General features: G+C 34.9%; 2 protein-coding genes across 2 annotated transcripts; one reads left to right on the top strand and one right to left on the bottom strand.

The window, feature by feature from the left end:
• Nucleotides 1-584: 584 nt before the first annotated feature.
• On the top strand, nucleotides 585-4,237 carry LOC110634853 (PTI1-like tyrosine-protein kinase At3g15890). The gene is made up of 4 exons (XM_058148857.1): nucleotides 585-1,061; nucleotides 1,628-1,775; nucleotides 3,072-3,334; nucleotides 3,411-4,237. Exons 1-4 carry the CDS (start codon nucleotides 1,018-1,020, stop codon nucleotides 4,051-4,053), a joined length of 1,098 nt encoding a protein of 365 aa, XP_058004840.1. The 5' UTR covers nucleotides 585-1,017; the 3' UTR covers nucleotides 4,054-4,237.
• A 407-nt stretch (nucleotides 4,238-4,644) lies between these two features.
• Nucleotides 4,645-16,524, bottom strand: LOC110634852 (pre-mRNA-processing-splicing factor 8A). Its single transcript, XM_021783999.2, has 23 exons — nucleotides 16,035-16,524; nucleotides 15,156-15,372; nucleotides 14,644-15,034; nucleotides 13,872-14,358; nucleotides 12,978-13,768; nucleotides 12,593-12,861; nucleotides 12,081-12,395; nucleotides 11,657-11,961; nucleotides 11,118-11,572; nucleotides 10,878-11,004; nucleotides 10,079-10,320; nucleotides 9,864-9,987; nucleotides 9,583-9,772; nucleotides 9,362-9,469; nucleotides 8,811-9,064; nucleotides 7,472-8,088; nucleotides 7,276-7,382; nucleotides 6,909-7,163; nucleotides 6,180-6,815; nucleotides 5,881-6,078; nucleotides 5,525-5,803; nucleotides 5,161-5,403; nucleotides 4,645-5,030 (listed from the first exon to the last, which is right to left on the bottom strand). Exons 1-23 carry the CDS (start codon nucleotides 16,301-16,303, stop codon nucleotides 4,839-4,841), a joined length of 7,071 nt encoding a protein of 2,356 aa, XP_021639691.2. The 5' UTR covers nucleotides 16,304-16,524; the 3' UTR covers nucleotides 4,645-4,838.
• Nucleotides 16,525-22,343: the final 5,819 nt, after the last annotated feature.

Genomic DNA, 22,343 nt, shown 5'->3' with positions numbered 1-22,343 from the left:
TTAAATGGATTGAGTTAAATTTTTATAATTTTTATTTTTTTTAATATTTTTTAAATTTTTATAATCTAATTTTTGTGAACATTCTCTTTTTTTACGTAGAGAAATTATTAGGTACACATGATATATATGTATCATCTCTCATAATTATGTAAAACTCATTCTTTATATTATAGGAAGGACTTACTTTTCTACAAGGGAGGAAGTACTATTTTTTAATGCTCTCAATGTATCTAATAATTAACCTTATATATATATATATAAAATAAAATTATCCATGTGTTATATATATATATATATATATGTATAAACACAGCCGATTTTGAGTTAAATTTTTATTATATTAATCAAAAGTTTAAATTAAAAATAAATTTATAATTATTTTTAAATTATAATTAATATTAAAATATATAAAAATATTAATTCCAATTTGGGATTATTCGAGTTAATCGGATTTGTCAATTTAAAATTTTCCTCATACAACATTGGCAATAATTCATGGCAAAATATTCTCTCTCTTAAAGAAAATTGGTCATAAAGTGGGTCCCACAGAGGTTTGATTTGAAAACTGAAAACACCGAAACGATGGCAAGTAAAGAAAAGGAAAATTCCATTTGGAGGAGAAGAAGAAGAAGTCTTAGCTGACACTCTTTCTCTTCTTTTTTTTATTTTTCCCTTCCAATTCTCTTCCCTGCACAGGAAGAAATTTCGGGTTCTTTCCAAAAAGCGAAACATTCGTCAAAACACAAGCAAAGCACACCTACTCATAACGAATGTTTGCTCTGGCCTCCAACCCCAAGGCTTTACTTGTTTCTTCACTCCATCACTGCTTTCTTTAGCATTCTCCATCTTTTTCTTATTTTCAGTGACCACACACACCCCGCCTGCCACTGTAATAACACCAAGAATATATAGAGAGCGAGAGCAAGAGAGAAAATATAACTGCCCAACAAGACAAGAAAGGATTGGAGAGAGAAATAAAGAATACAGAGTAGTGGGTTTTGGTTGGTGAAGCTCGATATGGCGTTCGCTTCTATCTTTTGTTGTGGAAAGGACTTGAATCGGTAATTTTCTTGTCAATTAAATAAACTATGTGGGTACTTTTTGAACGATCATATGGGTTTCGGATTTGTTTACATAATTGTGCTTGTTTTGTTGACAATTGGGAATTTATTTGGGTTTCTTTTGATATTGGAAATTATAATATTTGAGGGTTTGTTTGCTTCATGCTAGGTATAATGCTTTTTTAAGTAATTGGTTGACAATTTTAAATGATTGGCAAAATGAAGAAATCTAATATTTAGTAAAGCATAATAAATTGTGGTAATTTGGTGGCACAAGAGAATTCAAACTTGGGTTTGGTTTAGATGTTGTCAATAAATCATATGAGTGTTTGTTTAGACTTTGCCAATGCTTTGTTGCAGTCTGGGATCCCGTTTCATTGAGCTTTATAATGGGTTTCGTCTTGATTTTATAAAATTTTGTATGGTTGTTAATCGGAGAATATTAATGCTTTGTTCATTTTCTGAGATAAGATGAATGGTAAAGGAGATAATAAAACCAACTAAGTGAATGGGCATTTGTATAATATCAATAACCACCCTTTGATGTCTTCTATTTGACCTTACAGGAAAGAGAGAGGAAAGAAACAACCAACATGGCGGATCTTCTCCTTGAAGGAACTACATGCAGCTACAAACAACTTCAATTATGATAACAAGCTGGGAGAAGGCGGATTTGGCAGTGTTTACTGGGGTCAGCTTTGGGATGGATCACAAGTAATATTTTTCAGCTTCCATATGTTTTTAAAATTATTTTTTGTTATTTATGTTTATAATTAATTCACTGCTATGTAGTTAGTTTACTGTGCAAAATAAATCCCATCTGCAATTACATTGAGAAGATTTTGTTGTCAATTGATGAAATAAGATGTCTTGATGAATGTTGTCTGCTCAGATGGTCTCTGTTTAAGTGGAGTGGTCGAAGACATTTGTAGGTTTCTACATCACAGCATAAGAGAAGTATTTTGTGATGGTTCCTCTTCATGGTATTCTGTTGTTCTTACAATAATTTTCCAAGCTTGTTTGTGTGAAAATTAAATTTTGCTTTCTTAATCATGCTAGAATAGTAATGATGAAGTATTTTGTGATTGCATATGGTTATAACCAAAATAGAAGTCATTTAAGTGGGAGCATTCCCCCCATCCCCAACCCAAAAGCAGTTATCCAGAAAGTCATTGGCTTTGTTACAATATGACATTCCCTTCCTAGTACGAAATCATATGGGAAATACACAAAATAATAGCTGAATGTGAATTGGTGAAAAGTTAAGTTCTAGCTAACACATTCTAACAGTGGAATACTGTGTAAACAATGCCAGTAATCCTTAACGGTTATAAGTAAATTGGGTTTGGTTTCTAGAACAACTTGTAGTCTCACTCGACAGCATAGTTTGCATGATCTTTTTTCAACCTGATCCATTTATCAGGGTCAGTCTCAAGCCTTACCCGCATATATTTAAAGAAATTTGTTTTTACAGAGATCAGAAAACTAAATCATCTTTGGTTGTTAGGGGAGCCATGGCGTAATCTATAATTATATTAATTAAAAAGAATTCTCCAAAAAAATAAATGTTTTGGTTCTGAACTGTCAGGGTCCTATCATGATATCCTTCTCTCTAGTTGTTGATTTTAACTTATTTTGGAAAGCAGATAATACATGCTCTTTCCAAGAACTACTAAAAATGGAGATTTTGTGGAGTTGGTTGGTTTATAATCATACAGGCATTAGAAATGGTTTTTCCTATAGAGTGTGGTTTTGTAATTCTAGCTGGCTTCATTTTAGTCACCAAATTATGATCTTATTTATTTCTCAAGACCTCGCTTGGGTGGTAGTCCAACGGGTAATGGCATTGTTTAGCGATGCTTGCTTAATTTTCATATATTATCCTGAATTGAATATTCTTCAATTTATTGAATAATATCCACTTTACATTGGCAAGAATCTTCTGTTCTCATTATGTATCCACCATTTTGCATATAAACTGGATCCAAATTCTGAGAGACTTCATTGCAGATTGCTGTTAAAAGGTTGAAGGTCTGGAGCAACAAAGCAGATTTGGAATTTGCTGTTGAGGTTGAGATACTGGCACGTGTTCGACACAAGAATCTGCTTAGCCTACGTGGTTATTGTGCTGAAGGACAAGAGCGTCTCATTGTATATGACTATATGCCTAATTTGAGCTTGCTTTCTCATCTTCATGGGCAGCACTCAGCAGAGTGTCATCTTGACTGGAAGAGGCGGATGAATATTGCCATGGGTTCTGCAGAGGGTATTGCGTAAGTATCAAACCTACTTGTTTTTTGTCTTGACCTGCTGCCTCATTATTACTAATTTCATTATTGATCAATCCAGCTACCTTCACCACCATGCTACCCCACATATCATCCACAGAGACATCAAAGCTAGCAATGTGTTGCTAGATTCAGATTTCCATGCACAGGTTGCTGATTTTGGATTTGCAAAGCTAATCCCTGATGGGGCAACCCATGTAACCACAAGAGTTAAAGGTACGCTTGGCTACCTTGCCCCTGAATATGCTATGCTGGGGAAGGCATCAGAGAGCTGTGATGTGTATAGCTTTGGCATTCTGTTGCTAGAGCTTGCCAGTGGCAAGAAACCCCTTGAGAAAACGAGTGGAACTGTGAAACGTACAATTACTGATTGGGCTCTGCCATTGGCATATGAAAGGAAGTTCACTGAGCTGGCAGATCCAAAGCTAAATGGTAAGTTTGAGGAAGAAGAGTTGAAAAGAGTTGTTCTTGTTGCTCTCAAGTGCGCCGACAATCGGCCTGAGACAAGACCCACAATGCTTGACGTTGTAGAACTACTGAAAGGGGAATCAAAGGAGAAGTTGGATGAATTAGAAAAGGATGAATTGTTTACAGCACCCCAGCCTGCTGATTATAATGATGGAGTATCAGTTGCTGAAGACAGCTCAGACTTCATATCAGAGGAGAGGGATCCGAGACAAGAATTGAAGGAAATTGGGCAATAGAACACTCCTAATAGCTTTGATTTGCGTTTTCTTAGATGTAAAATTTGGTTTGGTGTACTGGGTTTTTTACTTGGAACACTAGGTGGCGCTAGCAACCCATTTGTTATAGTTGTCAGGAAATGATGGCTGCTGACTGTTGTGAAAGCACGTTAATGGCAATCACGCTTGTGTATCTTCTTGATAATTGTGCATTCTTAATGTCTTTTAATATCGAAGATTCCAAACATTTTACGAAGGTTACATGGTTATAATGATTTTCCTAGTAATTTTTCTTACCGTCGAGAGCACAACTTGCATTGCATCCATCTCTAAATTTTATTTTCCTTTCAAATTTAGGTAATTATTTTGAGCATCTGGAGATGCAAGCATTAATACCTGCACCTTCTTAACAATGTCTTTTGCTGGTGTTCCACCAAATAAACTTCTACCCAGCGATGCGTGAGGCTGAAACTAATAACATTTTCAACCACTCATCCGAGCTATATTGTACAAACAACATACCTCTCCGCAGGCTTTTAACTTCCGAAGTCTTGAATTTGAATCGGCCTATACCTTCTTTATGAAATAAAAATAACGACGACCAAAAGCTCATAATATAATTGCTATGTATAGACTTCAATTTCTAGAATACACATTTACAGCTCATTAAGAAAACGTTTCTGATTTACAACAGAATATCGATATATAGCACACATGCATTACTACAAAAAAGAGTTCTTTCCACCAAGCAGAAAAATTAATACTTGGGTTTTGACATTGGAAGTACTTCCAACTAATGTTCTACTTCAAGTGAAGGTATCCTCCCGGTCTCCCTCTGCAGTTTCACCCTCCTCCAAGTTGCTGAATTCCAAGTAATGGGTTGGTCGATGATCCTCATGATAATACTCCCGTGGTGTTCCCAGCTTGATTCCGTATTTCATGCTCACTGTATGCTTCACTCCCATGAAGTTGTAGTTCCATGGGCCATTATCAGGAATCTACATTACAAAAGAAAAATATCACCGGGCAATCAGAAAGCAGCATTACTATAGTAAAACAACTGCAAGAGTAAAACAGAAGCAATATCTGAATGGTGCAGACAAATAGTCTAGCAGAAACTTTACTCACCATATAGAAACCAAGGAATCGATCACTAAGTAGCATCTGGACCTTCTCATAATGAGTTGGCAAGTAACCGTGAGGATTGCTTCCAGTGTCCTTGTTGACACGTCCCCACTCATACCCACTTGAGGTAAGCTTATATGCAGTTAATGAGCAAGATCCTGGAGTAAAACTGCAAGTCAAGATGATGCACTTCTCCCCATCCCATTGCTTGTTATTCTCTAAAATCCGAGCATGAGTTGTAAGATCCTGCAAGAAAAAATTGTTCAGGTCAAACACCAGATCACGAGTATATAACCACTGCCAAGATCCCCATTCACATTATGGAAAATTGGGTATGACAAGTTCAGGATTCAGAGAATGGGCAAACCTGTGGTGACAACTGAGGAAGCTCATTTGGTTGGGTATGCATCCATCCCAGGGGCTCAAGATCATTGAGGAAATCATGCTCAGGAAGAGCTGATGGGAGATGAACTTGTTGATGAGTCCCCCATTGAGGTACCATAGCAATACTGCGAATCTCCTTGACCTGAGGGTTATCTGGGGGACTAATACCATACAGGTACCCTGCAATTTGAGTACGCAGATCTGCTATGCAGATAAATTTCTTCAAAATATTCTTGGGCATGATATAGGTATACCCCGTTTCCTGTTAAATCACGTGCAAACAACGTCAGCAGATGTGGAAGGGTTGAACAGAGCCAAAATAAGAATGCTGATGTGTACCTTGATATCTTCTGAATTCACATATATGTGATTGACCCGAAGGTACAGATTTGTAGCTGATATTGCTCTGACACGCCAATCTGTTTTGGACCCAAATGCAGCCTGCTCATAAGGACTAGTGGTGGTGACAATGAGTTCATCACCATGAACATTTGTTGTCTTTGTTGTGACTGCTGTTAACTGACTTGCTTCCTTGGCCTGGAAAGGAAAAAAAAAATCAACAGAATGTTAGACTAGTTACAACCAGTAAGGACAGACATTTAGGTGTACAGCAAATATGCAGTCAGCAGATATGATACCTGTTTCTCAATCTCTGCTATCTGTTGCCTTTGTTGAGAAGGAGGAGTGATTTCAGCACCAAGAATAATATCACGGATCTCAGATTGTGTCAGTGCTGATGTGTTCACATTGTTTTTCTTGGCATAGTCAGAAAGTATGAGATCTCTTAAAGCAACCTCAACCTTCATCCATTGATCATCACTGAGAGAAGGCCAGATGTGGTGTGGCTCAGTAATGATGGTTTTGTCAGGTTTGAGTAGCATCTTCGCCTTCTCGTTATTCACATGAAGTGCACGAAGGATCAAAATGAGTCGGGAAAATGCAGTGTATGACGAAATACTCTTCAGCCAATCATCATAAATATTGAATAGAACCATTTGTGGCTCTGTAGCCTTCAAAATCAAATCCCCAAATTTCTCTATCTTCAAGCATGCCTGGAATGGCAACTGCAACTCACTTCCCTTAATAACTATATTTGGGAAATCAAGCAAGTGAACCTCTAATGGATCAAGCATCCCTTTACGAGTCACAATAATTTGTTTTGGTTGTTCTTCAACAGGCAGAGACCGCACAAGAGCTGCAACTTCTTCAGCAGTTTTCCACTTAGCAAGTTGACCAAGACGCTTCTGTCCTGCCCATACACTAGTGTGGATGACCTACAAGACATCACAATATAAAGATCAGTACCTTTAATTTTGTGATGATCAAGTCCTAAAAATAGCATTTAAGACTTCTAGTACAAAGCTAACCTTCAGAAATAGCTGGCCAGTTCTTGGATTGAATATAAATATTGCACCGTTAATGGGTTTTGTTGTAAGGTTACCCTCAAATGTCTTATGAATGGTGACACGATACACATTGGTGTCATCAACAAACCATATTATCTGATTGCTGAAGATCTCACCATAGTTCTGGGACGACAAATAAGGTTCTGTAGGCTCAGAAGAATACAACTGTAAACCTTTCCTTATCCGCTCTCTCAAGACATATAAGGCTGGGTTTGACTGCATCAAAAATGAAACGTTAGGAAAGGAGTTTGGAAGCTATAAATCAGTATAAGTAACACATAACATTGAAATGTTAAATCAAGCACTACATCATTTAAAGATTGTTTACCTTCATTATCTTGTTCATCGCCTGAGCTAGAAGTGGTTTTGAACCAGGAAACCAGTTACCAAAAGCAGAATGCAAATTGTATGCCAGATCAATTCCAATCATCACTCCTGAAAAGAAAAAAAAAAATGAACACTCATTTAGACCAGAATACTTTAGTTTAAATGTAGAGAAATTAAAAAAAAGGAGAAAAACATACCAGTTGGAGATGGATATATAGACATGTTATCCGTTGTATAGTCCATAAATTTGGCCCGGGTATAACGCTCAATATCATGGGAGTCGTAGTCACCCCATCTAAGCTGTACATCTATCCAGTATTTATTACTAGCTTTCTGGTCAAACACATCTTTTGACTCAGCCACGAGACTTGGCTTTGACATAGGCCACCTATGAGCAGCAAAGAGAAGAATGTCTGCACAGGAGCTGTTCATCTTGTAACTCTTCCTTGGATGAATTGTTTCCTTCTGAACAGTTTCAATTTCCAGAGCATCCAGCTCCTGATCCAAGACTTGGCACAGATCCATGACAACACTCTCATGAATCTTTTGCCACAGATGAGCTCGGAATATCTGAATCAATGAAATCTTCAAGGTTGGGATCTTTCCATGCATAAAGATGCCAGTTAGATCTAACTGCACTTGGAAACCCACATAGACATTGGCCCTATTTATCGTGGGTGACCACCAAAGTGTAAATCTTCGATTGGGAATTTGATTGAGACCGGATCTCTGTGCATTGGTAAGCTTCTTGTACTTCATTGACTCTTCAAACCCAGATGCCTTCTCCCAAAAGAGACCTTCCCAAGTTGGGAAACTGAAAATTTTCAAGAGTAGTTAAGAAGTGTTCTTTTTTTTTTTTGGTCAACCAATGTCCTACACAAATGCAGCTGCACTCTATGCTATAGTTATCCCTAAAGTCGCAAGGAAATGGAAAAATAAATAATAACACTTTATATATTTTATTTGCCAATATTTTAGAAATTATATACAAGGGCTATAATCAATCCAAGTTGGGACAGCATATATTTTATGGTACTCAAACTCGATTCTTAGAAAACCCAATACTTGAAACTCAACTACGCTTTCATGCTCAAAATTGACTCAATGAGATAATCAGAATAGGAAATACTCGACTCCATCACAAATGAAAATTTAGGTCACATCACTTGTTAATCTCTAGTTAAAGCTTGAATAAATTCAAGCTTGCTCAAAATCAAATTATCTAAAACTTCACAAGAATTTAAATAGTTGATTAGGCTTGTGAGGTACTTGAGTCCAGCATATCAATACTTAAGCTCTGCTCGACTCGATTAGAACTTTGGAGAATTGAAATATTTTGCAAGCTGAATCTGAATAGCTCAACTCATTTACAACTCTATTGTAAACAAAGAGTCATCAGCAAGTCTAACGGAAAACACCTATCTAACTGTAAAATATATGCAGCAGACTCCCACAAGCCCAATCTCTAACAAAGTTAATTCTCTTGAATAATACTCCTAAGAAGGGCAGTAACATTATAAAACATGGAATACTTACTAAGTTCCTTTGAACAAGGTGTGCTCAAGAATTCCCTCAACACCACCCAGAGCTTGGATAACATCTGTTCTGTAATTGTTCAAGTTCCAAAGTTTCCCATCATGCCTCTGGTGAGTCCACCAGAAAGGATTCTGTTTTAGAACTTGGTATTGCTTGAAATCAGTGCGTACTCTCCATCCTTTGTCATATGCAAGAGTATGACGGTCCTTCTGAAATAAAGTATTAATTCGTGGAATACCTCTGTCCCAAGAATCCTGTCCAAGTATTTGGAAAAAATATTAGAATAAAATTTAAAGGTTCACAAACATCACATAAAAGAAAGAGAAGACTTTTTTTTTTTTTTTTTGGGGTGTGGGGAGGGTATGGAGAATATTAGATATTGAAATATGCTGAGCATATTAAAACATTGAATCATGCCCAAATCTCCAAACAGTCCAAAATGTGCAGTGCAGGAAACAAATGGAAGGTGAGAGTTTTTAAAAATTATAAAAAGGAAAAAAGACAGGAGATGAAGAAAAAGAGAGTTAACATGCAAAAACAGAAAAACTTACTTCCAAATCTTCAAGTGTTAAGCGCCTGTTTTGTGCCTGTGCTTCCTGTCTCTTAAGGGCATACTCTGCCCAGACACGCTGTGAATCTATGAACTCACTCTCCCATGGCTGTTCGGAAACCAGTAAAAGAATCAGAAAACACCCCCAAAAGATGGCATCATATTCATAGCTTACTAATAAAAAACTAAAACAAAATAAAAAGGAAACACCTTTAAGCATACCTGAATGTAGCGATAAAGATTTGGAATCAGCTGGTCCTCTTCATGACTCATTCCACTTCTGAAGTGGGTTACACCAACATCTGTCTGCTGGCTATAACGAAGGTCACTTTGTGGGATCAATATGTGACCCATTGATAGCATGCCAAGTCCTCCAATTTCTTTTGGCGTATAGAAGATGACAGGAGGAAATCTGAAATGCAGGTAAATTCAAATCAGTCAGTCAGTATCACAACTTACTCATCAACTGAATCAAAGCAACTGCATGAATAAAGAAGACTTACCGGCTTGGCATCTTTGAGTTCAACCCAATTTTGATACGAGTTTGGATTTTATTTTCACATTTAACCAGTAAATCTAATAGCTCTTGAGTATGCACAGTTGCTTCACGGAAATAAGTCATCAAACCTACAAGAAAATAAGGAAACAAAAGAAAATTTCAGCAAGTAGAATACTAAAGCAAAAAGGGGCAAACTGATTTAAAAGTGGTACTACATACCTATCAGGGCTGTATTCCATTTGTTGACTATTTTTGTGAAAGTAGTTGACCCTGAAGACATAAGAATCTGCCTCACACGATTCTCAAACACCTTCATGTGCTCATCATCAACCCGCAGGAAAGCAACAGCCGTTCGCTCTTTAGTCTGCTCATTCTGCAAATTCCAAACACCATCTCTGGTATTGCTGAATGATTCCTGAGTCATCCTTATTTTAGGAAGTATTCGCACTTCAAAGCCACACCTACACATGAGGAGCAAGTGTTAACTATTTAGTGGCAAAAAAGATGTATCAAAGCATGTGAAATATTTTTGGCTGTAAGTGTACAATAGAAACCTAATGAACATATCAAGGGATGGAGCTAGTGAAGTAAATTATTTTTTTGTTTCTAAAAAAATCCTACAGTAAGGGATACAATAATGACAAATAGAAATATATGATACTTCACTAGAGCCAAATGCTTAAAAAAAATTCAGAAAAACTAATAAAGAAAAAAGTATTACTTCATTGAGAACATCATATACCCACATTCACCAAGCCATAGCTAGGTTTAATTGGCCAAAACAATACACATGCTTTCATGCCAGGAAAAAAGGATCAATCAGGATTCATCAGATAAAAAAAAGCCCAAACTTGCAGATAGTCTACTGTAATCCAAATGGGGGAAAACAACAAAAGGCAGCTCCTCTAAGACTCCAGTATCAATATGGAGTATGATGGAAACAAGTGTTTCAAATAAAACTAGCTAGTTTGGATATTTAAATTTGCATATTGCCAAATTGCAAATAATAATAACTTACATGCTGAAAAGCAAGTTTGGATTGTCCTTGCTGTAAACAGAAACAAAGCCATTCTCCCACTCCAAAGTTGTGATGCTTCGCGGGAGACGATTCTTCATATCCCAAAATACACTTCTCCCAAGATTTACTGGAAACGAAATTCAGCAAGAATGTCACTTAAATAAATGAAAGCCACTTCATAAAACTAGAATTTATAGATAATGATAATAGAAAAATGACGACAAGATAGAGAACAAATACCATCATGTTTCATGAGCCTCATTCTTGCATCTCTAGGCCAGCATTTCTTGTTTTGGTACCCAACCATGTTTTCATTGTTGGGATCAGGATGCTCAGTAAGATAGCGCTGGATGAGATCTCGAGCCTCTTCATGAGTGAAGCGGAACAATATATGCACCCTGTCTATATACCTAGAATATAACCGAATTGGGTGCCTTGTCTCAACTTTTGTATCCCAATAAGTGATGAATTCATTTGGCATTTGTGGGGGACCCGCAATCTCACTGGCTCGAGTCAATCCAAGAACTAAGAGATCTAGCACAAGTCCATAATATTGTACAACGAAAGAAGCAAACTGCAAACCACGTATCAAACCATATGAATTTGTGTGGCTCATATCTTTGTACGACAACACAACATTGTTCTTTGCAGTAACATAATCAGCAATGTTGTGGTCAAGCACCAAACGAAGAAGCCTGCAAAAATACAATTTTATAAGATACAAAATTCTGCACTTGGAAACTAACTTCTAACATGATCTTCATCTTACGGTTGCTTACCTATTTAACATTGTCAAGTCAATCTTTTCAAAGAACTTCTCAAACTTCGTTTGTAGCATCACTACACACTGCCCCTCACTTGTATCCCAGATACCCTGCAAATTGTTTATACCTTGACACCATTTATAAACAAGCAGCGGTGGTGGCTCGGAATCTGCAGGCTTAATCCAGTTTGGAAATAGATGGCGCTTGTCACCTTCATACCACAGATATTGGTCAAGATATGCATCCGTTATTTTTTCAAGAGGTTCAATTTCATAAACTGGAATCAAAGCACTATATAAATCCATGAACTCTATGCCAACCTGCATAATAGCACAAAAAAATTAAAACACACACACACACACACACACACACACACACTGCAATATTCCAAAAAGAATCATAAAAGTGAAGCCAACTAATTCTTATTTTATCAACATACTTCTTTGAAGGCACGCTGAGTAAGTAGGTGACGTTTAATCCGTGACAAAGCCTCATGTGGATTATCATAAGCCTGCTCAATAAGACCCAGCTCTTCCCTCTGCAGTTGGTTCAATCTGACAGCCACACTATATGATTCCTTCAACCTTTCCAGAGCAAGGATAAGTAGCTTGGTGTCATGCTTGTATGACAGTGGAGGGAAAGGAATGGGAGAGAACTTTCTGGACTCCAGCCAATGCACAGTTGTTGTATAAATGGCAACAGCTTCTTCTGGGGTGACATATGGACCATCTTTCAAATAATTGTGTTGACGTTCCTAAGATGCAAAAATTCAAAGACTATTTCTAGTGAACGAAAAAAACAGGCAACATACATAAAAGATAAGCAATGGAGAATACAGTTGACTAGTGGAATGTACGTGGCAGAACAATTGCAGGCACATTTAAAAAAAAAAAAAGAGAAAAAAAAAACAAAGAACAAAGAAAAAAGAAAGACAAAAGAAGCAGACATTACCTGTTCCGCCTTTAGCCAAAGGCGAGTCAATCTGCCAAGATTTTTTCTACATACTGTCTTATCAACAGTTGCACCTCTTCTTATACGCTCGCGATTGTAGTGAGCAACATTTGTCCACCAGTCTGCTTTTGACTTAACATAACGAAGAATCATGTTCTCAATAGGCACTGGCAAGCCAGGAACCTTCCAGGGAATGTTGGCTTTCCAACAACGCCAGGCCTCACTGAGGTGCTGCAATATGGTTCTAGCTTTATTTTGCTTAATGCCCTCTGCAATTTAGTATCATCGCAGTTAGGCTTAGGCAAAGAAATGACAGCGCAGAAACCAAATAAGAATAAAGAGGAAATCAATACCAAAAGAAATAATTAATATGAGAATGTACAACCTGGCATGGCATCAAGAACATCATGCATGACAGCAGCACGAAGCTCCAAATCAAAGTGACTCTCGACACGTTGCTTTGTAACAGTCTTGGCCGTTCCTTTTGAATGACGCCCTTCAAACTGTCGCGCAAGGAGATTCCCTAACCACCGTTCTAGAAGAGGCACAATGCCACGAAGGAAAAACAACCAAACTCTCCACATTGGTGCCCAGAATCCACAGCCAGGTCCTTTCCCCACTGGACCCGTATTGAAGCGGTAATATATCAAATGCTTCAAGTCTTTGCACATTCGAATCTGTCGCATCAGCCTGTACTTGTATCGATACATGCCAGTCAACTGGCCAACATGGGAAAATGTATATTGTAGACCATCAGCTAGTTGGAATGCATCAACATTACCCAGACGGAACTGGATATTGGCATCAACCACAAGCTTTGTCAAACGCAGGATCTCACGGCAGAGATGAAAAGCATTGCCAAACCGGGATTTCTTGCGTTCCTTTGTAGTAAGGGTTTTCACAGGCTTCAAGTTAAAATTATAATCAAGATGGAGGTAATTTAAATTTTTCCTGTGTATCAACAGGTTCAGCATATTATACCCCTGCTTACAAACTTGTAAGCCTGCTTCAGCCCAATCAAGTTCTGTTGTTTGGAAGAACTTGGTTGCAGCTAGAGACCGAAACAGGTGCTTCTTCTTCTGTGCTTTGGGTGGTCTATGATGCAGCTCATTCAAAACAAAACATTTCAACAATTTCTGGTAGCTAACCCTAACTTTCACTGGATATGATGGAGGACTGAAAAAAAAAAAAAAAAAAAAAGAACAAATAAAATCAGTTTCACTATGCACTTACACATAAGTTGCACATGTGAACAGCAGAAGAGAAATTAGAATCTTACCAGTGCTCCTTATACCACTCCGATACAAGGGGTATATCCTCTGCTCGTCGCATCCGGCCAGATCTCATGTTAAAAGGTCGGGGTGCAAATAACAGGGAAATGCCAGCAGCTGTGGTGTCTGTATAAAGCTGAGTGTCTTGCAGCAAAGGTTCCACTCCTTCTGGTAAAAGGAAATCATCATCCTCATCATCATCATGAGCCTTCTTTTCTCGACGTTCCTTGTTAGTAGAGGTTATAGGGTGAATTAATGGATCGTAATAAAAAGCAGGTAAATCAGGATCCTCGGCTTTAATGAACATGATCATGGGAGTGTGATACACACCAAGCTTTACTTTCCTGGGCCTATTGTTATAAAGATGAGGGAATGCAATTCTGTACTCTGTCCTGAGAGGTGACCGAATAATGAGTTTGTTTATATCATTGAACTCATTCCAATCTTCATCCCCTTTCTCCATGTCACGATACAAAGGTTCAAATTTAGGACCACCTGAATAAGATAAAAAAAGTACCTTAGATCTGGGGGGAAAAAATGACACTCCAAAGAAACATTGTCTGATGCATATCTAGCATAATGAAACCTGCTAGCAAAACTAAAATTAAAACCGTTGTAAGAATAAAATCAACCATTCAACATTGGGAATGTCACATAGTCTATACCCAATAAGTTTCACTATAGTCAAAACTAAGATAAACATTATTTTCATCTGTATCCATGAGAACTGACTCCTGAATACAAAAGAATTACATGCTCAAAATATAAATTTACACATACCAGGTATGCACATGTTTAATGCTTTAGCCGTAAAGAAGGACTCCATGTCAAACAAGTAAAAATAATTGCGATCAATTAGATCAGATAGAAGTTGTCCTGCCAACCGGTGAAGAGTTGCCATTATGGGAAGGGAGAGATGCCACTTCCTATAACTTGGACCATTGATAAGTTTCGTTTTGACAAGGGGCTTATGGTCATAAAACCAAGTGTACACTGCAGAATCTTCTTCTTCATCCAACTCCAACTGAATAGGCTCTAGAGGATCAACATCTAACAAATTATCAGCATAGTCCAATGGAGGTTCCTCATCATCAAATGGTGGAAACCTCATTCTCTTAAAATGCCGACGATCTCTCTTCTCTCTTCGCATCATGATCCACATTGTACCCCACTGCATAAAAATATTAAAACTCAATCAGTCATGGTGAAGATAAATTAACAGCAATCTATAGACCAATATAGAAATATTCAAATGGCCCCTGAAAGAAAAGATATGCGCGCGATCAGTATACCTGAGCCAAATAAATAGGTTCAACAACCCATGGAATTTCATTCACAAAAGTGATAGCCCCAGTGATATGGTATAGAACCTTCACATCACGAACCTGCTCCCAGGGCATCGGCATATTCTCAAGAAGCTTGTAAACTGCATGTGGAATGAATTTAAGGGCTCCAAGATACACACGTTTATCATGACGATATTTCTTGGAGGACATGTCCCCATGGTCTCTGCCGAAAAGCATATCAGAAAAAATTAATAAATTGTGTGCCAAGGAAATAATTCTTTCCATCTTACCCTGCCCAAGAAAAAGGTGCATCTATTCCTTCAATTCATAACCATAATCACCAAAATCACACTTCCAAGACATTTATACAAAAACTTCACCATAACACATGGATTTAAGATAAAAAGAACTATATTAGAAAAACAGGACATAATGAGTAGAGCATACATCACTCAATTACATTAGTTAATCTTAGAAATGAAACATTTCCGAAATTTTCATCAGCGAGGTAAAATCAATACTACTGTTTGCATAACTTAAATACAAGAAGCTTCCTATATTTGCCATCAAAAACGCACTATTTTTTTCAACCCAAAAAAAAAAAGAATAAGTTTTAATAAAACAGGAAAATTGCCCAGAAACTCATCAAATGATCATTTTTGCTATGAACACATGAATTACAAAACAACTAGCAAATACACACACACACACACTAACAACACCAAAAAGCCAATAAAAAAACTCACCAATAAGTTCAAAGCAGAGACAAACAGAAATCAGATAAAAACCACAGCCAAAAACACAGGGCTAAACCAGAAACAGGACTAAGTCAGATACAAAACAACACCAACAAAATTCACCATTCTCACATTCGAAAAAACCCACCTGATAATTTTTCTGACATGCTCTGGGGGCATGTCCTCTTTCTGCGTCTCTACGAATCCAAACTTCCTCTTATCGCTATACCTCTTCATATTAAGTTGCTGCCATTTACGGGCCTTCTCTTCGAGCTTAGCCTCCGCCTCAGCCGGAGTCGGAGGTGTTTGCGGGGCAAGCACAGTATAAGACGGCTGTGCTGGAACAGGCGGTGGAGGTATCGATGGAACGCTCGTCCCTGGTGGGGCGATATGCGCCTCTCCATTATTGTTCCACATGGTGATCAGCTCAGGATCTAACTGAAAACCCTAAAAATCTCCTTGAAGAAATTTGCAGATCCGTGTATACACAAATTGTGAGCTTGTGTATGATTTTATGTCAGTGTTGAATAGAGGTTTAATGATAGTTTAGGGTTTTAGAGAATTGATGCAAGGACCAGTGTGCCCCTATCTCTCGAGAGAAAGAGAGAGAGAGTGTAGTTGAGGCTAGAAGAGCAAGGGACACTAGACAAGTAGAAAATGAAATCGTCTTTCGGGCTTGGAGTCTGATTTATGCTATTTGGAGACAACTGTGGCGGTGAACGTAAAATAGCCGACGATCCATAAATTTTTATGCTTGAATTTCTGTTTGGAGCTTTATTTGTTTAGATTTTATTGCTTAAATTCAATTTTTTGTATTTGATTTGTTTAGGTAGTAAATTTAATTTATTTATTAAGTTTAAAATTATTTTATTAAATTTAATTAATTAAATTATTAAAAAATATTATTTTTTAATTATTATCTAAATTCATTTAATAGAGAATTTAATAATTTATAATAATATCATCAATTAAAAATAGTTACGTTTAATTATATTTTAATTTTATTATATATTTTAAATAATTTAATTATAATATATTTAATATAAACTCAACCTGAAAATAAATTTAATAATCATAAATTAAATATTAACATTGATAACTGTTTAAAATTAATTAAAATACATATAATAAATATACAAATTTAAATATACATATTTAATTTAATAATTATTAAGATCATTAACTTTTTATAATTATAAGCTTTTAATTATATTATGATTTTAATAATAATTAATAATATATTATTTTATAAAATATTTATAAATAAATTATTTTTTATTGGCGGTATCATAAGTACAATAATTAACACAAATAATTTAAATTTTAATATAATATGCTTAAGTTAAAGAATTTCTAAACGAATCAACTAACAAGCCTATAAATGATATGACTTATGGATCTTAATACGCCAAGTATTAATTAGTTTGAATTCAGTCCATTTATTAGATGAATCTAAAAATTAAATTTGAGCTTTATTTATTAAGAAAATAAATACAATTGAGCCATGAATATATTGCAAGCGACTCGACTCACTCAGTTTGAAAGGCGATAGGCCCGATTAAAATTAAATCTACCACAATTATTTATTTAATCTTACAGCTAAAATTTTTTTAAAATAATTCCTCTTTTATTACAATTCATTTCTTATTATTTTAAGTGGAGAGTTATGTCCTTTTTATAAGAAGTTGAATGTCTTTTTTTATATTTAATCTAAATGAAAAGAAAGTTGTTGTTAAAAGGAAAGAAAATGTACCTAGCCTATGTTGTATGCAAAATATATTTATTTAGGTTAATTTTACTTACCGTCTTTAAAATTAATTCATATAATATATTCATCCCTAAATTTTAGTTTATATCTTAAAACCCTTCAAACTTTAATTTTATGCACAATAAAATCACTATTACCATATTACTATAGTGATTGTTTCCTGATTAATAAGATAACATGAAATTTTCAAATTGACACTAATTGAATAAAGTAAAATCTCTTCTCCATATAATATATTTTTTTCTCTATTTCTCTTTTATTCCATTGTTTTTGCCACGACCCAACCTATGGGCCAGACCGGCACTAGGACCTAGGCCAGCATAAAGCCCCCAAGACTCGTAGTAAATCTTATTGTTCTCAAACCCATGACTAGACCCACAATTTAGGCCCAATATGCATATAAAATAATTTAAATTAAACTGTTATAATTATATTTTGGGCCAACTTAACCCAGTAATTATTAGAAACTAAAATTAGGAGAGCCCAACTCAACCATGTTACCTCATTTACAACCATTTAAAACTCCTAAAAAAAATTTTCATTTATTAATATGAAAACTTAAATTCATGCAGTCTCTGACAGGCTTAATGCTACTACTAGCACATGCGGAGTCATAAATTACAAATTTGGATAATAATAATACAATTAAGTAATCTTTTCATAACCTGAGAGGAAAGTGACAGGTTATTCTGAAAAATGTCTCCTCCTGTAGCCTGAAAAAATATGGTGAACAGGAGTGAGCGTTCAACTTAGAGAGTAAAATATCAATTTTAACCATAATCTCTATAACTATCTAAAGCTAATGCACCCTCTAGAGTGAAATGCAACATCAGCAATATTTTTACATCATAACAGCAAAAAGGTAATTTGGAGCACTCACACACCCAGTAATGTCAAATCATAAATATATGGGAGCTGATCCCCTATACAGCTCTCTTTAATCCAACCTGTGCCAGTGAAGAACTCAAGCTGGACTTTCGCTTAATAAACCAAATCGGGGTCCCAGCGAAAAACTCAAGCCGTGTCTACTCCGAAGGACCGGGTCCCTGCGAAGATCTCAAGCCGTGTCTACCCATCCTGTCTATAGCCAACACTACACGACACACACGCTAACTCATGCACACTGCTCCAAATTACCACAACAACATCCATGGCACTTTAATAATTATTAATGCAACATAAAATGTGCATAGTATTTAACTACATAAATACATATTTATAAGTAATGCATAGGCATGCTTGAACATATAATAATATCGAAATTACAATTAAAATTAATATTTTACTCACAGTACACCGATGACTATTGTGGCTGCTGGATGCAGAAAAGTAGCTGATCTTGATCACCTAATAATTAAATTATAAATTTATTAGTACTAAGTCAAAATAAAACTCTAAAGAGGCAACAGACAGCCTAATTCATGCCGAAAATCTGGCAGAATTTACCCTATATCTGGGAACTACCCAACCTGTAAAAAGATTCAAATAACACTTCTAAATTCTAAATTTCCACAATCACATCTCATCAACATCACATGGCCCCTCCTGGGCCCTCCAAATCAGACAATAGTTATAAACTTGAAAAATTACGTTTTAATCCTTATACTTGCTCTTTTGCAAAAACTATCCAAATGAGCTCTAAAAATTCTAAAATTTTGCCCCACGGTCCTTAATAATATTACAAGGCTATTGCAAAAGGAATTATAATTTTTCGATCATTCACGAATATTTTATGAATTTTATTCTAAATCGATATTAGCCAAAAATGAGCAACTTGGAGTTCGGGTTTATCTATGCCAATTCTGACACCTGGAATGCATCCAGAATATCTAAAAATGTTAGGATTGACTGTAATATTGACCACGTTCTGAGACGGGCCGTCGGGCAGCTGGATCTGGCTGAAAATGCGGTCCCGACTCCAGTGAGCTATCATCGATCCGATCGCACATAAATTAAGTCCAAATTTTGTTAATAATTATTATAAAATTATTTTTAAATTTTGAAAATCGGAAAAGCTCGAAAATCTCACCAAGCAATCTGGACTATTCGATTATAGCCTTTTTCAAACGGTGTCCAATCGGAGCAGGACCAGTCCTATCTCAAAGATTTCGTCGTCCTGAGTTCATCGATGGCCTCGGATTTCCGATCCGACTGTCGGATCGCCGGAAAAGTGGCAGGAAAGCCACTGCCATCACTTTCTCTCTCCTCTTTCTCTCTCTTCAAGACTCGCCGGAAACCTCCACGAAATGAAGCACCGCCGGTCGGGATGGGAAGCCCGTGGTCCTAGGAGTCGAGCGCCACCCTCACTTGGGCGGAACGCCACCGGGAACCATCGGAATCAATCCTAGAAGGACGCGGCCGCCGCCCGCATTGGGGGCCTCATTTGGCCGCCGTTGGAGACCACTGGGAGCTTGCCGGACCTCTGCTGATCGTCGCCCTCCACTAGGTCGCCCGGAGACGCAGTGAACGGAGAGGGAGAGGGAGAGAGACGGGAGGAAGAGAGAGACGGGAGGGAGGGGCTTGCTGCGTTTTAATTTTTCTGTGTGTTTTTTTTTTGTAACTTCTAATTACACTATTAGTCTCCCAACTTTTTACGGGTTTACAATTAGGTCCAAAATAATTTTAATTATGTTAAAATTTAATAAAATTCTAATAATGATAAAAATAAATATAGTCTAGGAAAATTTAATTATTTTATTCTCATTTACTAAATTAACTTTAATTATTTTATTCTCTTTTTTTTTTTGTTGTTAGAGTTTTTATTGGAAGACCAAAGACCATAGTTTTTCTATCCCTACCCTTACCAATGCCACCCCATCTCTCTCCATCTTTACTAGCGACGGCGAAGCCAAGTTGTAAATAAGAGGGCAATTGTCCCCCCCCCCCCCCCCCCCATTCTCTTCTTTTAACCCTGTTTAACATTGAATTTCAGAGCCTAAAATTAATTTTCTGAATAAAAATACTATTTTATATGCTGTTAAGAAAAGTAGTTTAAAAAAAATTGTTTTATTATTTTATTATTCTTATGATTAAAACTAATCAAATTTAATTTTTAATTATTTTTTAACACTATCTAACTAATATATTTAAAAAAGTGATTTTCTCAACGGTAGTTTTAACAATAATACTAAACAGGCCATTTGTTTTAAAAAATTCTTTTACTTTTTTTTTTAATCTTGCAAGTTAAATCCAAGATTTGCTCTTTCTCCTTTGCCACCCTTTTAAATTTTTTTTAAAGGAGTTACCCTCTTGATGTTGACAATCGGTTAGAGACACGTATTATCCATGTAAAGTCCAATTGTAAGTTTTCAAATGTAATTAGTGATTTTGCTGGGAAAATGGTAAATACAAATAGTTATATTTTGTATTTGTTAATTTATAAGTTTATAATTTTGATTATGATCTTACATGTTATAATTGCATCAATTGAAAGGATATTTTCTACTATGTAAGTTGTGATTGATTGGTTATGTAATGAATTGAAGACCAATAGATGGTTGATTATCTGATTATATATATTAAAAATAATATTTTTTTATAAGATTAATAATGAAATTATTATGCAATATTACTGAAACATGAAAACTTGTTAAACGACATTATTTTAAAAAAATTAATTATTAATTTATGATCTCACAATGTATCATAAATATTATATTTTATATTAATTATTATTATTTTTATTTATTTTTTAATTATCATCATTATTTACGATATTACTTTAATATTTATGGTTTAAATTATTATTTTATTTCAATTTTTAAAAATTAAGACATTTTGTAATTAAATATAATATTTAAAAATTATTTATATTATTTTATAAATAGTAATTATTATTTAATTTTTTTTATTTATCTTTTAATTATCATTATTATTTATAATGCTACCTTAACATTTATGATTTAAGTTATTATTTTCTTTAAAATTTGATTTTTAAAAGTTAAGACTTTTTATGATTAATAGCAATATTGAAAAATCATTTATATTATTTTTTTATAAATTTATTTATGTAAAAATATTATTTACTACATGTTACCTCCGCAATAATAATAATAATAATAATAATAATAATAATAATAATAATAATAATAATAATAATAATAGTTTAAAATAAAAAACAATTTACAAGATAATAATAATAATAATAATAATAATAATAATAATAATAATAATAATAGTAGGTCATTAATGGCTTATTTATATTATTTTATAAATAGTAATTATTATTTAATTTTTTTTATTTATCTTTTAATTATCATTATTATTTATAATGCTACCTTAACATTTATGATTTAAGTTATTATTTTCTTTAAAATTTGATTTTTAAAAGTTAAGACTTTTTATGATTAATAGCAATATTGAAAAATCATTTATATTATTTTTTTATAAATTTATTTATGTAAAAATATTATTTACTACATGTTACCTCCGCAATAATAATAATAATAATAATAATAATAATAATAATAATAATAATAATAATAATAGTTTAAAATAAAAAACAATTTACAAGATAATAATAATAATAATAATAATAATAATAATAATAATAATAATAATAGTAGGTCATTAATGGCTATTAGTTTAAAAATAATTAATTATTAATTTGTAATCTCATAATCAACTATTATATAATTTAATCAATATTAAATTATTTTATATATTTAATAATTATTTTTATTACATTGT

This window comes from Hevea brasiliensis, chromosome 1, assembly GCF_030052815.1.
Source record: "Hevea brasiliensis isolate MT/VB/25A 57/8 chromosome 1, ASM3005281v1, whole genome shotgun sequence".
Classification (NCBI taxonomy): domain Eukaryota; kingdom Viridiplantae; phylum Streptophyta; class Magnoliopsida; order Malpighiales; family Euphorbiaceae; genus Hevea; species Hevea brasiliensis.
This window is presented reverse-complemented; position numbering and strand designations above follow the sequence as displayed.

Excerpts from the sequence above, each read along its gene's own strand:
- LOC110634852 (XM_021783999.2), bottom strand. The coding sequence starts at position 16,303 with ATGTGGAACAATAATGGAGAGGCGCATATCGCCCCACCAGGGACGAGC. Across the intron at positions 12,396-12,592 it reads TTTGGCTAAAGGCGGAACAG|GAACGTCAACACAATTATTT; the intron begins GTAATGTCTGCT and ends TTTGCATCTTAG. Across the intron at positions 6,816-6,908 it reads CTGGCCAGCTATTTCTGAAG|GTCATCCACACTAGTGTATG; the intron begins GTTAGCTTTGTA and ends GATGTCTTGTAG.
- LOC110634853 (XM_058148857.1), top strand. The coding sequence starts at position 1,018 with ATGGCGTTCGCTTCTATCTTTTGTTGTGGAAAGGACTTGAATCG. Across the intron at positions 1,776-3,071 it reads AGCTTTGGGATGGATCACAA|ATTGCTGTTAAAAGGTTGAA; the intron begins GTAATATTTTTC and ends ACTTCATTGCAG. Across the intron at positions 3,335-3,410 it reads GGTTCTGCAGAGGGTATTGC|CTACCTTCACCACCATGCTA; the intron begins GTAAGTATCAAA and ends TGATCAATCCAG.